Source organism: Podarcis pityusensis (genome assembly GCF_964106645.2).
Source record: "Podarcis pityusensis genome assembly, chromosome: Z".
Classification (NCBI taxonomy): Eukaryota; Metazoa; Chordata; class Lepidosauria; order Squamata; family Lacertidae; genus Podarcis; species Podarcis pityusensis.
The window spans coordinates 14,033,194-14,053,036 of record NC_138044.1 but is presented as its reverse complement, the minus strand read 5'-3'; the positions used below and the strand labels follow the sequence as shown (position 1 = coordinate 14,053,036).

The 19,843-nt window shown below is 46.3% G+C and overlaps 1 protein-coding gene across 8 annotated transcripts in view; it reads left to right on the top strand.

Annotated features, from left to right (window-relative positions):
• RAPGEF1 (Rap guanine nucleotide exchange factor 1) overlaps positions 1–19,843 on the top strand; it is a 109,426-nt gene that overhangs the window by 45,435 nt on the left and 44,148 nt on the right. For all 8 annotated transcript variants that reach the window (XR_013981649.1, XM_080990582.1, XM_080990584.1 and 5 more), the window contains 3 exons: positions 13,403–13,542; positions 15,217–15,395; positions 17,113–17,269. Coding sequence is in view for 7 of the 8 variants with exons in the window: in XM_080990582.1 (XP_080846708.1) it covers positions 13,403–13,542; positions 15,217–15,395; positions 17,113–17,269 (476 nt within the window). In the remaining variant the exon portion in view is untranslated. The remainder of the gene's footprint in view (positions 1–13,402; positions 13,543–15,216; positions 15,396–17,112; positions 17,270–19,843) is intronic.

The following is a 19,843-nucleotide window of genomic DNA, read 5'->3' as shown; positions in this document are numbered from 1 at the left end:
TCACCCTGCCCCGGCTTGCCCCATGGGCGGCCTGCCCCAGGCGCAGGATGCATGCGCTGCCTTGGGTGCCTGAGCGGCTAGCTACGCTGCTGACTCCCATTCATTTCTGACCATGGGACCTCACCCAGTAGGTCCTTAATTTTTTTGAAATCAGCCTTCTTAAAGTCCAGAGTGCATGTCTGACTACACTCAGTTTCCCCTAGCCTCTGTATTATGAAAACCAGGAGGACATGATCACTTCTTCCCAAGTTTTTGAGTAGTTCCACTTCGTCAATCAGTTCCTCTCTCTCGTTGAGGATCTGGTCCAAAATAGATGATCCCCTTGTTGCTTAGTTAAACCTTACATTCTCGGCAGAGGTTGAGTTCCAACAGATATCAGGGAAGTTGAAGTCTCCTATGAGTATTATATCTCTCCTTCTTGAATGTTTGGTAATCTGCTCTAGGAAGCGCATCCAACTATTTAGTCTGGCTTGGCAGACACCCACAGTAAAGTCACTGTTGTTTCTCTCTCCTACAATTTTTACCCATATATTCTCAATCTGCTTTTCATGCTCCAGGTTATGGATAACTTCACAAGTGTACATATCCTCTACATATAATGCTGCTACTCCTCCCTTCCTATTTGGTCTATTCCTTTTGAACAGGTTTTACCCTTCAATTTCTACATTCCAGTCTTGAGTCTCATCCCACCAGATTTCAGTAACGCCTGCCAGAAAACAAGCTTACACTGTCTTCTATTAGACAGCTCTTTAGATAGTTGAAACATACCCAGCTCCCTCAACCATTCCTCATAAGGCTTGGTTTCCAGACCATTTTATCTTCTATGCTACCCTCCTCTGCATACATTCCAGTCTGTCAATATCCTTGTTAAACTGTGGTGCCCAGAACTGGACACAGTACTCTAGGTGTGCTCTAGGCAAGGTGGAATAGAGCAGTATTATTACTTGCTTTAATTGGGAAACATCCATTGCTCCACCCACTTTCTATCTCTGGCCCCCAGCATAGCACCGGCCCAAGACATTTTGGCACTTGACGTGAACCAAAAAATCCGGCCCCCCTGCCAGGGAAGAATGGGTGAGTGAAGATCTACATCGGGAATGGGGGTGGGTGTCAACTCAGTGTTACCCCATGGCTGAAGTGGGATTCAAAGGCCGTCACAGTTGGAGGGAAGGGGCTCACTCTGAATCCTGCCAATCGGGTGCACAGTCCAGGAGACCCTATAGTACGTTGGCTCCCAGTACGTTTCCGGGCACAATTCAAAGTGTTGTTGCTGACCTTTAAAGCCCTAAACGGCCTTGGCCCAGTACACTTGAAGGAGTGTCTCCATGGCCATCGTTCAGCCCAGACACTGAGATCCATCTCCGAGGGCCTTCTGGCGGTTCCCTCAATGCGAGAAGCGAAGTTACAGGGAACCAGGCAGAGGGCCTTCTCGGTGGAACACCCTCCCATCAGATGTCAAAGAAATAAACAACTATCTGACTTTTAGAAGACAACTGAAGACAGCCCTGTTTAGGGAATAATTTTATGAATTGTTGTATTTTAGTATTTTGCTGGAAGCTGCCCAGAGTGGCTGGGGGAACCCAGCCAGATGGGTGGGGTATTATTATTATTATTATTATTATTAGCCCCGCTATTTCCTCCCTAAATTTGGAAGATTTGGAAATTTGGAAGCAATGCCTCTTAATTGCCAAGAGGCCACTGTAGAGGTGGCATGGGAGAGCAGATCCAGCTTCTAAGGAGTTCACTGCAGCAGTGACCGATGCATTCCTCTGAGGACAGATCTGCTGCCCCTGTGGATCCTACTGCCTGAGGTGACTGCCTCACCTTGCCTCAGGGGTGGGACATCCCTGCCCCAGCAGTTACCTATACGGGCAGAAAGATGCTTTCCATTCCTGAATAAGCAATAAAACAACTGAAGCAGGTTTAAACACTTAAACCAAAATTGAAGCCAGTGAGTTGAAAGAGAGCTCCATATTCTTCTTCCTTTATTACCGTATTTTTCGCCCCATAGGACACACCACCCCATAGGGCACACCTAGGGTTTTTGGGGGGGGGGAATAAAGGGGGGAAAATTATTCCCCCCCCCCCCCAGGCACGGGGCTGGCGCGGGGGAAACCCGAGCTTCCCCCGACCCCAGGCCCCAGAACAGCCTGCTATCCGCAAGCCTACGGAGCCCGGCAGGAAGTCGCGCCGGTCTCCCCAGGCTTGCGGGGAGCTGCTCAAGTGCACCCCAGGCTTCGGAATGCAGGCAGCTCTGCGCAACCCTTGGGAGACCGGCGCGACTTCGCGCTGGGCTCCCTAGGGTTGCACAGAGCTGCGCAAAGCCCGGGAATGCAGGCAGCTCTGTGCAACCCTTGGGAGACCGGCGCAACTTCGCGCCGGGCTCCCAAGGGTTGCGCAGAGCTGCGCGAAGCCCGGGAAGGCAGGCAGCTCTGCGCAACCCTTGGGAGACTCTAGGGAGGTCTCCCTAGGGTTGCGGAGAGCTGCGCAAAGCCTGGGCACACTCTTCAGCGCGCCCCAGACTTCGGAATGCAGGCAGCTCTGCGCAACCCTTGGGAGACCAGCGCAAAGTCGCGCCGGTCTCCCAAGGGTTGCAGAGAGCTTCCTGAAGCCTGGAGAGCGAGAGGAGTCGGTGCGCACCGACCCCTCTCGCTCTCCAGGCTTCAGCGAAAGCCTGCATTCGCCCCATAGGACGCACACACATTTCCCCTTCATTTTTGAGGAGAAAAAGTTCATTCTATAGGGCGAAAAATATGGTACTCATCCTTTTCCATTCTTCCCATCCCTTTCTGGCCCACACCTGTCAAAGCTTACGTTTTAAGCCCTCTTGTTTCAGGGACACCCACCCACCCTCGTTGCACTTTTGCAGAGCTTAGGAAGTGGAGTCATACACTGGTATAATGTTAACAGTATGCTTTGGCCTCTAAAGCCCAAGCTTCCTCTTTCATCTGGAGTTCATCCTTCTGCTCTACTTCCGCCAAAATCCTCATGCACCCCCACTCCCCCTCCCCGTTGGCCAGGGCTTTAATTGAAGCTTCTCTGTCTTTGCCACTCACTCTTCAGATGACAGAGAGGCGCTCAGTGAAGAGGGAAATGCCATTTTAATGGGCAGCGTTGTGTAACTCGTTACATAAGTCACCTCTGTGCTCAGAAGCGCTTTGGAAGAGTTCTGTTCACTCAGAGGCGCTTTGTGGCTTCATTATCAGGTGGGAAGAGAGGACCTTTGTTGCTCTCCCTCTGGTAGCTTTTGGGATGCTTCCTTCCTTCCTGTCCCCTTAGGCCTTTTTTGAAAAAGAGTGACACAGCTTGTTAGCCCTCCAGTTGATTGCAGATTCTTAAATTTTGAGTGTTCTTTCAAAAGCTGTGTCTGCTTCCAAGCATCATTGTCACAGTGGGGGAAATAAATGTTTTGACTGACCTGGGGCTTTTTTATGTGTGTGACATTGTCCACCTGGTCTTTTAAATGAATCCTTTTTTAAAAAGCAGTTTCAGAAAAGTGTCCTTTGAGGAAATCAAGGGCTTTGGGTTTTCAGATTATTTATATCTAGGCTGGATTGGTCTCAGTCCCTTTAATAGTGAACTCATCTGGTGGGTGCCGACAGAAATAGTGGAGTCAAACTGGGACCACTAAGAAACAAGAGAGAGATAAATTGGTATGGATGGGGCAGGGGTACTTTGAGGTTTGCAAAGTACAGACTTTTTCTTACAAACCACACAAACTCTTAAGGGAGTTAAAACACAACAGCCCCAAATAATCCCAAAGAAAACTCAGCTTGCTTACTAGCCGCATAATAGGTTGGTTAGAAAGGAAACTGGAAAGAGGGAGTGGAATGGAGTATCCTTGAGGAGAGCATGCCGGGCTGACTAGAATCCTGAACAGAAGCCCGTAGGTGAGATACATATTGCAGCTTTTTCTGTGCATGTCCCACTATGGCCCATATGCTTCCTCCTGATTCGCTTGCACAAAGCTTACACAGGAGTTAGATTGTGGGTAATAATCCAAGATTCGTCCTACTCAGAGGAGACTCATTGAAACTGATAGACATGACTAACTTAGGTTCATGAATTTTGCATGGTCTACTCTGCTGGCTACAACCCACAAGCAGCACACTACACTTCCCCCAAACAAAAGAGTCACTTGTTTTATTTTGCAAAAAAGTAAGCTTGTTTTTTGTCCTGCTGCTTGCATCCTGCTGCAAGCCTGGGGCCAATAAATTCTCCACTGGCTCCTTTTTTCCTGCCTCAATACGCCCCTATGGTTTTCAAAAAAAAATAAAATAAAATAAAAATGGACCTCCTTCACCAGGTTTTAATGTTCTGTCTTGGCCAACTGACAAAAGCTTTGCTCAAGCAAATTGCAGTGTGTCGAAATGTCGCCCAGCTGCTCTGAGCTGCTCCAGCAGCATTCAAAGGTGACTCAGAATTGCTGGTGCTCAGGACTGGCTCTCTGTGCCTGAAGGCAGTTTCCCAGCCAGGGCACTCTTGCCTGGAAGTCATAGGCTGGTTTTTAATTTTTTTCAGTGCGTGTGCGCGCGCGCTGTGTGTGTTGTCAGGAGTTAGGCACGCGCCGACTTGTGGCAAGGCAAGCTTTAAAGCCAGCATAAGGCCATGACTCAGCAGCTGGACCACATTCAAACCCAGCCTGGTAATAAGGCACATTCGTCTTTGCCAAACAGATGAAATGAGGAAGGTTTGTATGCAGGCTTATGTGTTAGACTTTCTCTCAGGGATGTGGAGAGCAGGCAAAGGCTGTGGCCCAGAGATCTTGGTTAGGGTCGGGGGCTCTGTTGTTAACCATTTTCAAAGGCAAGGAAGCATCCATGGAGATGAAATGCAGGTGCCCATGGGAGGCTGTTTTGAGAGGGAATGAAATTGTTTGAGTAAAGGGGTATAAAACTATGCATGGCATGGAGAAAGCGATTAGAGTGACATTTCCCCTCCCCTTCTCATAACACTAGAACCCCAGGATTTTCCCTTGAAGGTGAATATTTAAAGATTTCAAGACAGGCACAAAGAAGTAGTGCTCCACACAACACATAGTTAAAACAGTAGGATTGGCTGCAGCAGGATGATGCAACAACCACCAGTTTGAATGGCTTTAAAGAGGAAGTAGACAAACACATGGAGCAAAGGCTATCAGTGGCTGGTAGCTATGATATGCTTCTTTATGCCTCTTAAATCCAGTTGCTGGAATCACCTGTGAAGAGATGGCTGTTGCACTCAGGGTCCCGCTTGGGGGTTTTCTTAGGCCTCTGGTTGGGCAATGTGAGAACAGGATGTGTGACTAGATGGGCCTTGGACCTGATCCAGTGCACCAGGCTCTTCTGATTGGAACCCTGATCTCTGACAGACTTAACCGCTAAAAATAATGAGCAAGCTTTCAGAGGTTCTCCGTAATTCATCATCACACCTTAATGACTTTAGCAGTTCCCTTTCCGGTTCATTTTTGCTCTTTCCCACTCTATCCCTTGCTATGGACATCTTAAAAACATGCTTGCTATTTTGTGACATTTTGATACGTTGGATAGCAAAGGTGTTGCCTAGTTATGGATTTTGGAATTGTAAAATTTGAACATTTTCATATCATTTACAGGCTGACATAAAAGCAGTAAATGTGAAGAACTATTTTCACGTCATATCGATAGCACCACATGGGGTGGCATGGGGTAGGAGGAAAGAAAATGTAACGAGGGCATTCCTAACCATACACATAAATTTATTTGGTTTTCAAATTAAAATTTTACAATCACAAACATACAACATAAAGACAAGATTCCAGAGAATCTCCTGGACTTCCCTTTTCCCCTTTGTGGGCCCTATTATTAATAATTTCCTCCTGCATCTTTTATAATCAAATCTTTTTACATCTCCATTATATCCAAAATTCACCATTAAACTACAAGTGTTATTCAAATCCTACTAATGATTTTAAGTGTTTACAATGGTTTTTAAGGTAAATTATAAAAAATTCCCCATTCCTTATTAACATTTTTATCTTCCTGACTTCTTATTCTTCTGTTCATTTTTGCCACTGAGGCATCATCCCATCAACTTGATCTGCCATTCTTCTCTGGTAGGGACTTTATCTTCTTTCCATCTCTGGGCCAATACACGCAGCTGTGGTCGCATACATAAACAGTCTTTTCTGCTCCCTTGGGATTTTGGCACCTAGAATTCCTAAAAGAAAGGCTTCGGGGTTTGTTTTTGGAAAAAACCTAACCATACAGTCTTAGCCAGGAGTAAGTCCCATTAAACTTGGTGGGAATCAGGACCCATCTGCACTGTACGTTAAAAACACTATCATACAACTTTAAACAGTCATTGTTCCCCCCAAAGTATCTGGGGAAGTGTAGCTTGTACAGGATGGTGAGAATTTTTAGGAGATATCGTATTCTCTTCCCAGAGCTACAATTCCCAGAGTTCCCTGGGGAAGAGGGTTTAGCTGTTAAAACCACTCTGGGAGTTGTAGCTCGGTGCAAAGAAAAGGGGTCATCTAACAACTCCCAGGACCCTTAACAAACTACAGCTCCTATATTTATTTTTGGCTACAAAGTGGTATAGTAGTGCTTTAAAGGTTTGATGTAGATGAAGCCTTAATTCTTAGTAAACATATACATAATTTCCCTCTCAGTTACTTACTAGACAAGAGGGATAAGGAAAGCTGAGCGTTGGAGGAAATGTTATTCTTTCCGTGATTGCAACCCAATCATATTTAATCTCATTCGAAAGCAGGACATGGTGAAGGCGGGGTAAACCCGTCTCACTGTGGAAATGCTAGAATTAGGCCTGTCACCCATTTTAAAAAGCCATGGCTAATCTAATTGTGTGAATTTTAATCCATGGAAGGAATCTGTGTAAATTTGCATAGAAATACAAAAGAGTTCTAAGTCAAAAGTCTAAAACCTTTTCAATCCTTTGGGCACAGAACACTGTAGACAGCATCCCCTCTGGTCACTTCAAGATACGCATACCCAAAAAGACACTCACTCATCACTTTACTAAGAGTTTTGGGTAGAAGTTGGATCTACTAGAATTAAACTGAGCCTTAAAAATGTCATCCTTCCAACTTCCCCTTTCAGCTCTATGTACTTTTTAAGGGAGAAAAAGCCTATCTCATGGATCATGCAGCAAATTATCCTCCAATCCTCCAGAGGGGAGGACACAATCTGACAGGTCCAAATGACAAGAAGCAGAATTTTGACAGAACATTTAAAAATTCAGAAGGCAGCAGGCTTACCTTTGCTAAGAGATTTTCAAGCAGAGGCCACCTTCTAGGGATATTGGACCAGATTATCTTTGAAGAGCCAACCCCGCCTCAATGTATATGCATCTTTGGCACATTGTTATTTGGATTAGGAACAACCAGAGCACCATTTATGTCATGGCCAAAGATGCATAGGACATTTGTTTTGATGTCGGACATATGCTGGAATAGAAAAGGCTAAACTTAGCATTTATCATTGTTAGAGAGAGAAGGTTAGTGTTGAAACAGCTGACAGTCATAATGCAGTACGTTTTCAGCTAGCACAGAGGGAGTTTTGCATAATGACCTCTGTAGCAGCCTGCAAGTACACTGGTACCTCTGGTTACAAACTTAATTTGTTCCGGAGGTCTGTTCTTAAGCTGAAACTGTTCTTAACCTGAGGTACCACTTTAGGTAATGGGGCCTCACGCTGCGTGCACGCCTCTAGCGCATGATTTCCGTTTGCATCCTGGGGCAAAGTTTGCAACCAGGAGTAGCTACTTCGTAACCAGAAGCATTCGTAACCAGAGGTACTACTGTACCCCAAAACTATGTATTGCTACAGTATGGAAGTCAGCTGTGGATTGCAGTTGTGTTATATTGCAAGACTTGGGATGGGAAGTGTGCAGATAATTCCCTTCTAGTAGTTTCTTTTTTCTGAGTACTTTGAGGTAAGTCTTGAGCCTACGAAGACTTCTGTGTGACTCAGCAGCTCCATGGGCCAGTTGTCTGCATGCCAATGATGACCTATCTCCGTCTCCTTTGGCATGAGCAGTTCTGGATTTCAACCTGTCCAAATACGCCTCCGACATTTCTATGGCAACAACACCTAAATAACTCTATGTTGCTGACAATCTAGAGATATCCAGCACCAAATCTACATCTGGACCTTTGTCTAATGTTCCAAAAACTTATTAGAATGATCAACCTTCTCTACTGTACTCCTGGCGAGACAGGATGGACAGATCTTCCGTATTCGAAGCTGGCTCTTTGTTAGCCAGTGATCCACATTTTATAGCACATACCTCATTAATACTCCCACAGCCACAGATAGAACCAACAATCCTCCAATCAACCCAGGAGGGAGAGGGGGATTGACAGTTAACGAAACACCATGGGACTGTCCTCCCTGCTCAGGGTGCGGTTGGTTGGGTTTTATCTTCTAGGGATACTTACCCTATCAAACCTCCACCTCTTCCCCATACCATTTTGACCCAGGAGTCCTGGCCCAAGGATGATTTGTTAATGAGGGGATGTTACCCCTCTGTTGGGGAGGCTAGTACGGGGTCTGGGATTTCCACTATTGAAGGGCTAGGGAGGAATGGCAGTGGGGCTAGAAATCTCTATCGGTGAAGGGTTTCGAGATGCAGTGATCCTTGAACCCTTTCCAATCTATGCCCCATCCCAAGGGATGAGGGTAGGGAGAGCAAGGATTACCCACCTCCGTCATTAGTGCTGTGCAATGCCAGGTCCATAGGCAACAAAACCGCCACCATGCGTGACTTTTTTGTCTCACAGGGGATTGACCTGGCTTGCGTGACGGAGACCTGGGTACGGGAAGGCGAAGTAGTCTCCCTACATGAGATAACACCACCAGGTTTCTCTGTCCTCCATCAATCGCGGACTGTGGGTCGGGGGGGGAGTAGCGTTGTTAATCCGGGAGGATTGCTCTTTCAGAGCTCTGCCATCACCGGCGATCTCCGGCATTGAATGTGTTGGTCTCATGTGGGGCACCAAGGAGAGCTTGGCTGTCTGGCTGGTGTACCGACCACCCAGCACATCGGCAGCCACCCTGTCAGACCTGCTGGAGGTGGTGGCAGGCTGGGCCTTGGAGTTCCCAAACCTACTGGTTTTGGGAGACTTCAATGTCCATGCTGATGCCGCTCCCTCCTCACAGGCTCTGGACCTAGTGACTTCTATGGCAACACTAGGGCTCTCCCAGTTTGTTTTGGGCCCCACTCATCAAGCAGGCCACACGTTGGATCTGATCTTTGGGGCTGGCATAGATGTGATCATGCTCCCTCCTGTGGAAGTGCCATGGTCTGATCACTACGCTCTGAAAGCCAAGATTGACTTCCCGCTCCTCCCCTGCTCGGGTGGCGAACCTATTTGGGCTCGTCCGCGAAAACTGATGGATCCTGATAGATTCCGACAAGCCTTGCGGGACCCTGCTCCTCATGGTGACTCATTAGATGACCTTGTTGAGGACTGGAATAACCGGCTCTTGGCAGCCATTGATGAGATCGCACCTAAGCGCCCTCTGCGACCCCGTCGAAACCGGGCCCCTTGGTTTACTGAGGAGCTCCGGAAAATGAAGCGGGATCTCAGACGGCTAGAGCGAGTATGGTGACGGACTCGTGATGGAGCCTCAAGAACATCTTATAGGACGCTTATGAAAGCCTATGAGATGGCTATGAAAGCTGCTAAGAAATCTTACTTTGCAGCTTCCATTGCATCCGCTAGCTCTCGCCCAGCACAACTTTTTAGAATAATTAGATCAATAACGTCCTTAGGAGGACAACCAAATTTAAGCACAAATTCGACCCACAGCTGTGAGGCATTCGCGAGCTTTTTTGTGGAGAAAGTCCTTTTGCTCCGCCGTGACCTCCCTGCCAATTTAGATACAGTGAGTGAACTGAAGGCCCCTCGACTGACTTCAGGTCCAGTGTTGGATCATTTCGATCGAATACTCCCTGCTGATGTGGATAGATTCCTCCAAGTTGGTAGGCCCACCACCTGCCTCCTTGATCCGTGCCCGTCTTGGCTGATTAGGGAGTGTCCAGATGTTGCGCGGACCCCCCTGGTTGAAATTATCAATTTGTCCCTTGACATGGGGACATTCCCAGGGGAACTGAAGGAAGCAGTGGTATGTCCACTCTTAAAGAAAACTTCATTAGATCCCTTAGACCTATCCAATTACCGCCCAGTTTCAAATCTTCCATATCTGGATAAGGTAATTGAGAGAGCAGTTGCTGAACAGCTTGGTAGGTTTCTGGAGGAAACATCGGCTTTAGATCCATTTCAGTCCGGTTTCCGTCCTGGTTTTGGGACCGAGACGGCTCTGGTTGCCCTAACAGACGATCTCCGTAGACAGCTGGATCGAGGCGGGTCAGGACTGGTGATCCTTTTAGATTTGTCAGCAGCCTTTGACATGGTCGGTCATGATCTTCTGGACCACCGCCTCGCAGATGTGGGGATACAGAGCATAGCCCATAACTGGCTGTGCTCTTTATCTCTGGTCGGGGACAGAGGGTGGCACTAGGCAGGCTTCTCACTGGGCCTCTGGTTGGCCACTGTGAGAACAGGATGCTGGCCTAGATGGGATGTTGGCCTGTTCCAGCAGCCAGGCTCTTCTTGCATTCCCATGTATTCTGTTTGCCTAGCCTAACTGTAGGCAGATAGACATAACAGCCGGTGTGATTTATAAACTGAGGCAACCGCATCCTTGAACAAGCTGAAGGAACATATTGAGAGAGCCACTGTTTATTTTTGTCTAATATTGTACTAGAAGGCCAGGTGGTTGTTTCCCATCTGGCTTGCCTGCCTCGCCGCTTAGCTCCCCCTGTTGTTTAAATTTATATACTGCCCTTCATCTGTTGTAACAGCGGTGTCAAGATTCCAATGGATGCAAGCAATTTTATCCTCAAAAGCTTTGCAAACAAGCCACAGTGAGTTGCCATAGGTTCTGCCAACTCCCTCGGGCCAGACTGTAGCAGGCTCCATACTACCTGGAAACGCTCTGCTGGACGGCACAATGAGAATGCAATGGAGGCAGCAGAGTAAGGCTTCTTTGCAGGCTTCACTGCTCACTAGGTACACTCAGTGATGAGCCCCCACCAATGATGAGTTTGATTGCATTCAACCAGATTGTTCTTCTACTCATGTTTGAACCATCTCCTAGCCTCTTTCCTCACCAGGGGCAAAACTAGGCTGTATTTCACCTGGGTCAAAGACCAAGTTTGGCACCTCCTTGTGCATATTTGCATACACAGAGAGAGAGAGACTGGGAGCCTCAATGGAGCCCCTCTGGAGCCTTCACCCAGGGCAAAACACCTGGCTTAGCTCCCCTGTAGCTATGACTCTATTTCTCTCTCTAAGCACTGGAGTATACCAGGGAGCCAAGCAGGAGAGGGCGCTCAGGGGTGATCCTGTCAGCAGCCTGAGCCATTCAGTTGTTCCAGAGGTCAGCCAGAACTCCAACAGGAAATCTCCCAGAGCACTCTGGAAGCCCACTGGATCCATCGGCTTCTAAGGGCAGACCATCCTAACAGGTCCCCCACCTCAGTGGAGGGGAAAAGGTGCTGAAAGTCTACATCTCAACAGGAAGTGATCTGACAAGGGGCTGATGTCAATATCCCCTACTTTGAAATCACCCTCTTCCTATCCAGTTGAGAAAACAAGGTCCAGAGTGTGGCCTGCCACATGCTTTGGGCCGGTGACAGCTGCATAGTCATCATTGGAGCCATGACGTTGAAGAGCAGTATAGATATAGATTTACATACATATGAACATGCACACACACACAAAGTCCTGAGCCACCCCAGAGCCAGTCGCCTCAGTATGGATGTTTAAGTCCCCACCAAACCAGTTGTCTGGGAGTCCCAGCACCCCTTCTGAGACCAGCTGTGTCAGCTTAGGCAGGAGACTGCCAGCAGTGGCTTACTGTGAAATCACCTGGGCTTGTTTCAATTTGCAGTTTAAGTGGTTACAAATATGCCTGCTGATGTTAGAAAGGTACCGCTTCTTCTTTCCAAGGGCTAAGGACCGTGAAAAATGCATTGAAACTAAAATAGCTCAAATGAAAATGAGGGTAGAGAGGGGGAAACCCCATAGATGATTATGCTTCCTCTCCTCATTTAAGCAGCCAGTTTAACAATATATCTTTACAGTAGTACCTTGGTTTACAACCATAATCCATTTGTCCAGTTGTAAACCGAAACAGGTTGTAACCCAAGGCACACTTTCACCAATGGGGCCTCAAAAAAAACATTGGTTGTAATCCAAAAAAATGGGTTGTAATCCAAAAAAAAAGGGACACACACTTCCGGGTTTGACATGGTTGTAATCCAAAACGGTTGTAATCCAAAGCGGTTGCAAACCAAGGTACCACTGTATATCCTTTTCCGCATTTATTCCAGCTACCATGGCCTCCCCCTATATATCTGCTGGCATGCTGAGTTGTATTCAACAGGGGCCACATTCACATTGTACTCTTAAAGCATTATGGTGCTACTTTAAACAGTTACGGTTTCTGACAAAAGATTCTGAGATCTGTAGTTTGTTAGGGGTGCTGAGAGTTGTTAGGACACCCCTTATTCTCCTCACAGAGCTACATTTCTTGAGTGTTTTAACAATCCTTCACAGGGAACTGTGGGAATTGTAGCTTTGGGAGGGGCATGGGGGGGTTGTAACAGCTCTCAGCACCCTTATACTGGAAAAACTGGGAGAAGATTAAAGCTTTAATATCGAAAATATTAGATCATGAAAGCTCATGTTGGTCCTGTACTATTATTGACAAATAATACTGAAGAAAGGGAAAGAACGCAAATCTGCTTCCATCCACAGTCTCCACTCAGCACCGTTGAGGCATATTATTTAACCTGGCAGTGTTTTCATTTTAGTAAAAAAGGTATCTGTACTCACTATGAAGTTGTTACCATAAGTACCGAACTTTTAACCAGTGCTTCTGGGTGGGCGGGGGGAAGGTGCTGGTACTGCGGACCCTTGAGTACCCTCAGAAAAAAAGCACTGCTTTGAAGGGTCAAATAACTCTGTTACAGACCAGTGGCAGAGCCTCTCCAGGTAGAGCAGGGAAAGACTCCTAGTCTGACACCCTGGTGAGCTGCTACTAGTCAGTGTTGACAGTTTTGGACTAGAAGGGACCACCAGTCTGACCTGCACATGGCAGTTTTCAGTGTACATATTTGAAGATTGTAATATGCAACACCTGCTATAATGGTCAGTTTCTCATTTGTCATCTTGAATCATTAATAGCTAGTTCTTCAAGCTATTTTGTATTGCTGTATATCATGTGCTTTGTTTCAGCATCAGCCAACCATAATAAAGATTTGATTTATTGATATGGGCATATCTCTTGATGCAAGTTGGATTCCAGCCCAATCAGATAAATACACTCATACCCCTCATCTTTTTTTGTAGATTCTCAGCGCTCCCATCTCGCCTCATTCACCATGAAGTTGAAGGACAAGTTCCACTCTCCCAAAATAAAGCGGACACCATCCAGGAAAGGGAAGCAGCCTGACCTCATGGTGAAGACTCCCGAGAAGGTGGTGAACAAGGTAAGTGGGTGGTGTCATGCCCCCTCCCCAAAGGCAGAGCCCATGAGGGGCAGGTGGTGCAATAGAGGCATTGCTCTTAAGTAGATATGTTGAGCAGGAAGCAGTGGAAGTAGGGAGGTCCACCACAGAAACTTCCTTGCACCACAAGCCTGCAGGCCAGCCTTGCTCCTTGGTCTGAGTTGAGTCTTTGTGGATTCCTGCCTCCCCCCCCCCCCCGTGCATTTCTGGTGTTGATGGGCCGACAAGGCAGGGGGCATAGGTCCCCAATGTGGAGGCCCCACTCCAGGGGTCCCTGGACCAAGACCACCACCCCCACTCTGCCAGGTTGAACACTAGATCCATCTCGGGTGTGAACATCATGCTGTATGTCTGAGTCACCAGGAAGCCTCCTTGTTGGTGCCACTGGTCTGACGCACCTGGCCAGTCTCCATCCTGCTTAGTCTGCTGCTCTAGGTTGGGATCCTGGCAGAGAGAGAATGAGGCAGCCTGCAACATTGGGTGAATTTATTTATGAGGCCAAGTGTTTAAGCAGAGAGACTTGCGCAACAGTCAGCCTTTGTGGGGATTAGCTCCTAAGCAATATTAACTATTGTCTTCAGCCAAATGATTAGCTGAAAGGGATGCAACTGATCAGGTTCACAGTGCAGGCAAGGATGCTGTCACTCTGGGAGAATGAGGGTGGCCCGTGGAAGGCTTCCTCAAGATTTTATGCAGAGCCAACATGGGTGTTTCAGAGCAGGCTCTGTATTATTTGTCCTGTATCTGTATATATTTATTTTGGGGGCCAAGCCTGGTTAACCATTGACTAGGGAGAGTCTAGCTAGGAAGTGGAAATGGAGTCGCCAAAAGTAACATTGAAATTCCTGGGTATGGTGCAACCCCCACCTCGGGGAAAAAACTCTTAACCCGAAACAAAGTTTTAAAAAACCACACCTGCTTACTTTTAATAGAGCCCTGTTTGTCTTGTGCTAAATTTGATTCCCAAGACTTGCTGCAGGAAAGTGTCCCCAAAACATTATTCCATGTTATTTCTGTATCAGGGAGAAATAAAGTGTGCCTTTCTGATACAGCCCATCAGTTGCTAGGGCTCCAGTTTCTTGGATTGTGTAGGTGTGAGTCGCTCATTTAGTTTTCTGAGAGAATTGTGGTGGTTTTGCTCTTCTAGCTTTTGTGTGGTACAGTCCTCTTGCATGTAGCTGGAGGGAGGCACATCCCTTTGGAACTCCCTCCTGTTACATATCAGCCAGGTACCATTTCCAAGGGCCTGCTTGGCTGTATTGAAGATGCTCCTCTTTCAATAAAGTGGGGGTTATTTTTTATCACAGTTGGTATTCATATTGAATTCGAAACCATTTTTAAAATAGATGCAATAGATGTTTTTCTCGCATTGCAAAATAGCTTCAAGGTGCTTCATCGGAAGTAATTCAATAATTGAATTCTGCCAGGGATTCTTTTAGTTGTGATTCCTGCATTGCAGGTTATTGGAATGGATGACTCTCAGGGGCCCCTTCCAACTCTGTAATTCTGTGATTCTATGAATAATAACGACATGCAAGCAGACACATGTAGCAGTTAGTTGGCCCAGTATCTTTATTGATAGCACCTTCCTTCCTGTATGGTCACTGACCAAAACAGTAAATGTTTCCATTTCTCCTTCCTTCCATTCCTCCTCAGAATCTCACTTGGCTGGAGGAGAGAGAGAAGGACGTAGTGAGTGCACTACGCTATTTCAAGACCATCGTTGACAAAATGGCTATCGACAGCAAGGTGCTGGAGATGCTGCCGGGATCTGCCAGCAAAGTACTGGAAGCCATCTTGCCACTGGTCCAAGCAGAGACGCGGATTCAGCAGAGGTGAGTTGCTGTCAGGGAATTAACCAGGAACAAGGAGGTTGTTGCTGCTGCTGCTGCTGTTGAAAGCATATTATAAGCAATTACAGCTAAGAACAACCTTCCATCCAGTGACCACAGAGTTGCCAGGTGATCCATTAATGTCATTAAGGTAGATCCAGTGGGTCTGCACTCAGCTGGGTATGCTATTGTGATGTGGAATATATTCAGTTTTGAAAGGCTCAAACCCTGCCTCCCTCCAGCCACATGATCACCAAGAAATTCACCAGCTGCAAAGGCACCACAGCAGTGTGGTTGACGTCAAATGCTTGCATACTCAATGCTCCCACCACAAGGCCTTGGATCTTCACTCATTTTAAGGATAAATGTGGACCTAACAAGGTCGAGAAAGCATTGGCAGGGCAAGAGTTATCAGAGCCTATGAGAAATGTCTTTTCTTGGGACGCTTCCCAGTGCTTGCTGAGATAAGTTCTGAAGCTGCACAGCTTTGTTCTCACCGCCAACACCCCCAGGTCAAGACTGGATCATTAGTATAATCCAGCTGGACACTTCTTGCGTTCACTACGGAATATATGATCTACTCCATTAATATATATATGTGGCATGCAATAACTTTCATATAATTTTGCCTTCCTGACACATGTGTCTAGATTTATTTCTCTCTCCTCTCCCTCTCGTTTGAAGCCAATGTGTTTTGCATCATCAACAGGGGAAGTAGAACTATAACAAGCAACTGCTTAGTTCTACATTTTCTCATGAACGGTGACCATAGTGTGCTGTTTTCAGAATTGGAGATGTGGCTGAATGTTGTTTCCTTATCTGCCATTCATCAGACTGTGCAGCAGAAAGGGGGATGGGGTGGCATGGATGAAACACAAATCCAACAAATTCAGGTCGCACATGGCATAATTAAAGTCTATAAGGAGGAATTCAATGCCAGGCTGCTATTATTGTTCTGTCAGTGCAAGCATTCCCGTTTGCCAGATGGAACAGTCTCCCTTGTCCTCCCTTCATGCTTTCCTGACGCCCACCACAAGCCAATTTGAGGAGGCCAGGGGGAGCTGGAGGAAGCCTTATTGCAACATTGTGCCAGGGAGAGTAGGGGGAAGCACCATTGCAGTCCTCTTTAGGAAAGTTTTTAATGTTTGGTGTTTCATCGTGTTTTTAATACTCTGTTGGGAGCCGCCCAGATTGACTGGGGCAACCCAGTCAGATGGGCGACTTACAAATAAAACTATTATTATTATTATTATTAGGACCCATTATGCAGAATCCTGCTGGCAAAACTATTCTGTTGAATCTGACCCTCAATAGTCTCCCTAGAAAATTGTGCAAATTGTTGGTTGATTTTTTAGGGTGGGCACAGGTACAGCATGGGTTGTTGGGCTGCCCCTTGCAGACTATTCTGAAGCTTCAGGGGCTGTTGTGAGGCAGTGACTCAGTAGTAAGAGCCCTGTTTGTTTGTTTGTTTGTTTGCTTGCTTGCTTGCTTGCTTGCTTGCTTGTTTTTAACTGTTCCTCGTCAGACTTGGGATGAGCTTATCTTGACTTGCTTATTAAATATAAAAGTAATAGTCTTCAAATTGGGGACCGGGTGAGTCGTACATCAGAATAAAATGTATTGTGACAAAGGATTTTTTTCCAGCAGTTTTCCTTTATTGAAACACCTCTCTCCATGTATTCTCCATGCCAATGCATTATTTATTTATTTGCTCCTGCAGTTCGGCCATCTCTTCCTGCTATAGCCGTGTGTACCAGAGCCTGGGCAATCTGATACGTTGGTCTGATCAGGTGATGCTGGAGGGCTTGAACTCTGAAGATAAAGAAGTGGTGAACACAGTGAAAGGAGTCATCAAGGCTGTTCTGGATGGAGTCAAGGTACAGTGCTGTCTTCTCTGCCTCTGACCATACCTCAGACCCCTTGCTCCCACCATGAGAACGGGCTGTCTCAAAACTGATGGTAGCAATACTAAGGCTGGGCTCTTCTGACACACTTCTATAGATGCTTAGTCATAGCACACACCTCAAATGCATCTGTACTCACAACTTGGTCAGAAACAGTAGAATTCCAAGGGAGCTTCCCCCACCCAATAAAGCATACCTTTCTCATTTGAAATCTTGATTTGCAAGGTGGATCTGTCGTGGTTTATTGTTATCTTTATCATTATTAGAGGATAGACAGCTGTGTTCTACTTACCGTATTTTTCGTTCTATAAGACGCAGCAGACCATAAGATGCACCTAGTTTTTGGAGGAGGGAAATAAGAAAAAAAATAAATCTGAATCTCAGAAGCCAGAACAACAAGAGGGATCGCTGCGCAGCGAAAGCAGCGATCCCTCTTGCTGTTCTGGCTTCTGAGATAGCAGCGCAGCCTGCATTCGCTCCATAAGACGCACACACATTCCCCCTTACTTTTTAGGAGGGAAAAGTGAGTCTTATAGAGCAAAAAATACGGTAAGTCACCTCCGGACCATAAGTAATTTGCAGGAGGAATTTAAGCATGTACCGGAACATTAGGTTTGTACAGTTAAAATGGATTAAAACTCTCCGTTGCTCTGATGCAACAAATCCACTTTTAAAAGGGGTTGTGTTTTTTTGCACCTAGTAAAGTGATGGGGGAATGCTCTAAAAAGTTTCAGTGGGTCTACACTGAATAGAACTTAGTTGGATGCTACTCATATAATCTAACCTCCAGGTAAGCTTTGTGCAAACAAATCAGAAATGCTCTGTCATCTGAAGGAACCCCATGTCAAGCCCTTGGTCCATCTAGCTCTATATTGTCAACACTGATGGACAGCAGCTCTCCGGGATTTCTCATTGGCGTCTATTCCAGCCCTACCTGGAGATGTTTTGGGTTGAATCTGGGACCTTCTGGTTGCAAAATTGGTGTCCCACTGACCTATGGCCCTTCCTCTTAATGTTAAACAGTCCTTACTGGCCATGCAGAGTTTAACTGAAATCCTCTGCATCAGTATCAGGCAGCCCACCTGATGTTTGGGCTGTGCTACTTTATTATTTGTTGACATGGAAGTAATAAGTTCCTTTGAGTTAAGTGGCAGTCATTGCGTTGAGGGTTGTTGTTTTAATTCTGTTTTGTTAACTGACCAAGTCTGCATGAAGAGATGAGCTACCTTTTAAAGAAGGATTTCATATTCTAGGAGCTTTGCTAGAATACGTATTCCGCACACCTGCAAAAATGTCACAAATGCAAAAGCAACATTGCTGTCCTTAAAACTTTAGTCATAAACAGCTGTCTCTTCAGACAAGTCACCGTGGGGCCTAGGCTAACATATTGAGCTCTGGGAACCTGATGCAGAAATGAAAACCACCTCCCAGTCTTCTGGCTTCTGTGGTTGTGCAGCTGTGGTATTTTGGGGGAACCATCTTCTATGTTTGCCATCAAATTTTAACTATTGATAACCACTTACATTGATTTTAAAACAAAAGCAGTACACTTCCTTAGAAGAGGCCCAGAATTTCTGAGGCAACACAGTATAGTGGTACCTCGGGTTACAGACCCTTCAGCTTACAGACTGCCAATCCAGAAATAGTACCTCGGGTTAAGAACTTTACCTCAGGATGAGAACAGAAATCGTGCGGCGGCAGCGGGAGGCCCCATTAGCTAAAGTGGTGCCTCAGGTTAAGAACAGTTTCAGGTGAAGAACGGACCTCCAGAACGAATTAAGTTCTTAACCCGAGGTACCACTGTATTGTTGTTGCTATTTATATCAGCACGTATGGTGCTTTACTGAGTATAAAGACAGGTCCCTGCCCTGAAGAACTCACAATCCACAATTCCATACGGGGCAAACAGCAGAACAGCTCTGCTTTTCCCCAGACCACACGCCATCGCCAAGCCTGCTTCACACATTTTAGACCAGATGTAACTTGGCCCTGGGCTGTGATAAACGCTGATTGGCTGCCTAGATAGAAGAGGGCCGTGTGCAGAAAGAGTAACTTTTGCCCAGCTGGAATGTTGTCTACTACTATACAAAGGAAAGAGCCACACCCACACCCACTTCCCCCCCCCAACCCTTTCCCCCTGGTGCCCTTTCTGAAAGTCCAGCAAACCTCATCCGTTCCACTTCCGCTTTCCAGTAGCTACTTCCCTCTTTGATATATCTTGCGTTCCCATGAAATTTCCATTCATATATTTCAATACACACATACATTTCAATGCAATACACCTTTGTTTGGAAGTCTTGCTTGAACCCTCCTTATTTTTTGCATCATGGTAGATAAAAATTCAGAAAAGAGACTGTCAATGCTATGATCTACAATGAACCAACTCTCGAAGCCTGCTTGGGACACAAACCCAGGCAGCCGCCATGGAGAGAGCTGTTTACTATGTGTATATTACCTTGCAATGCATGTGTCACTTCTTGCTTTGTTGCCCCATGGAAGCGCTGATATGGTTATGCACAGGTTTCAACATCTTGGAAACATACGTCA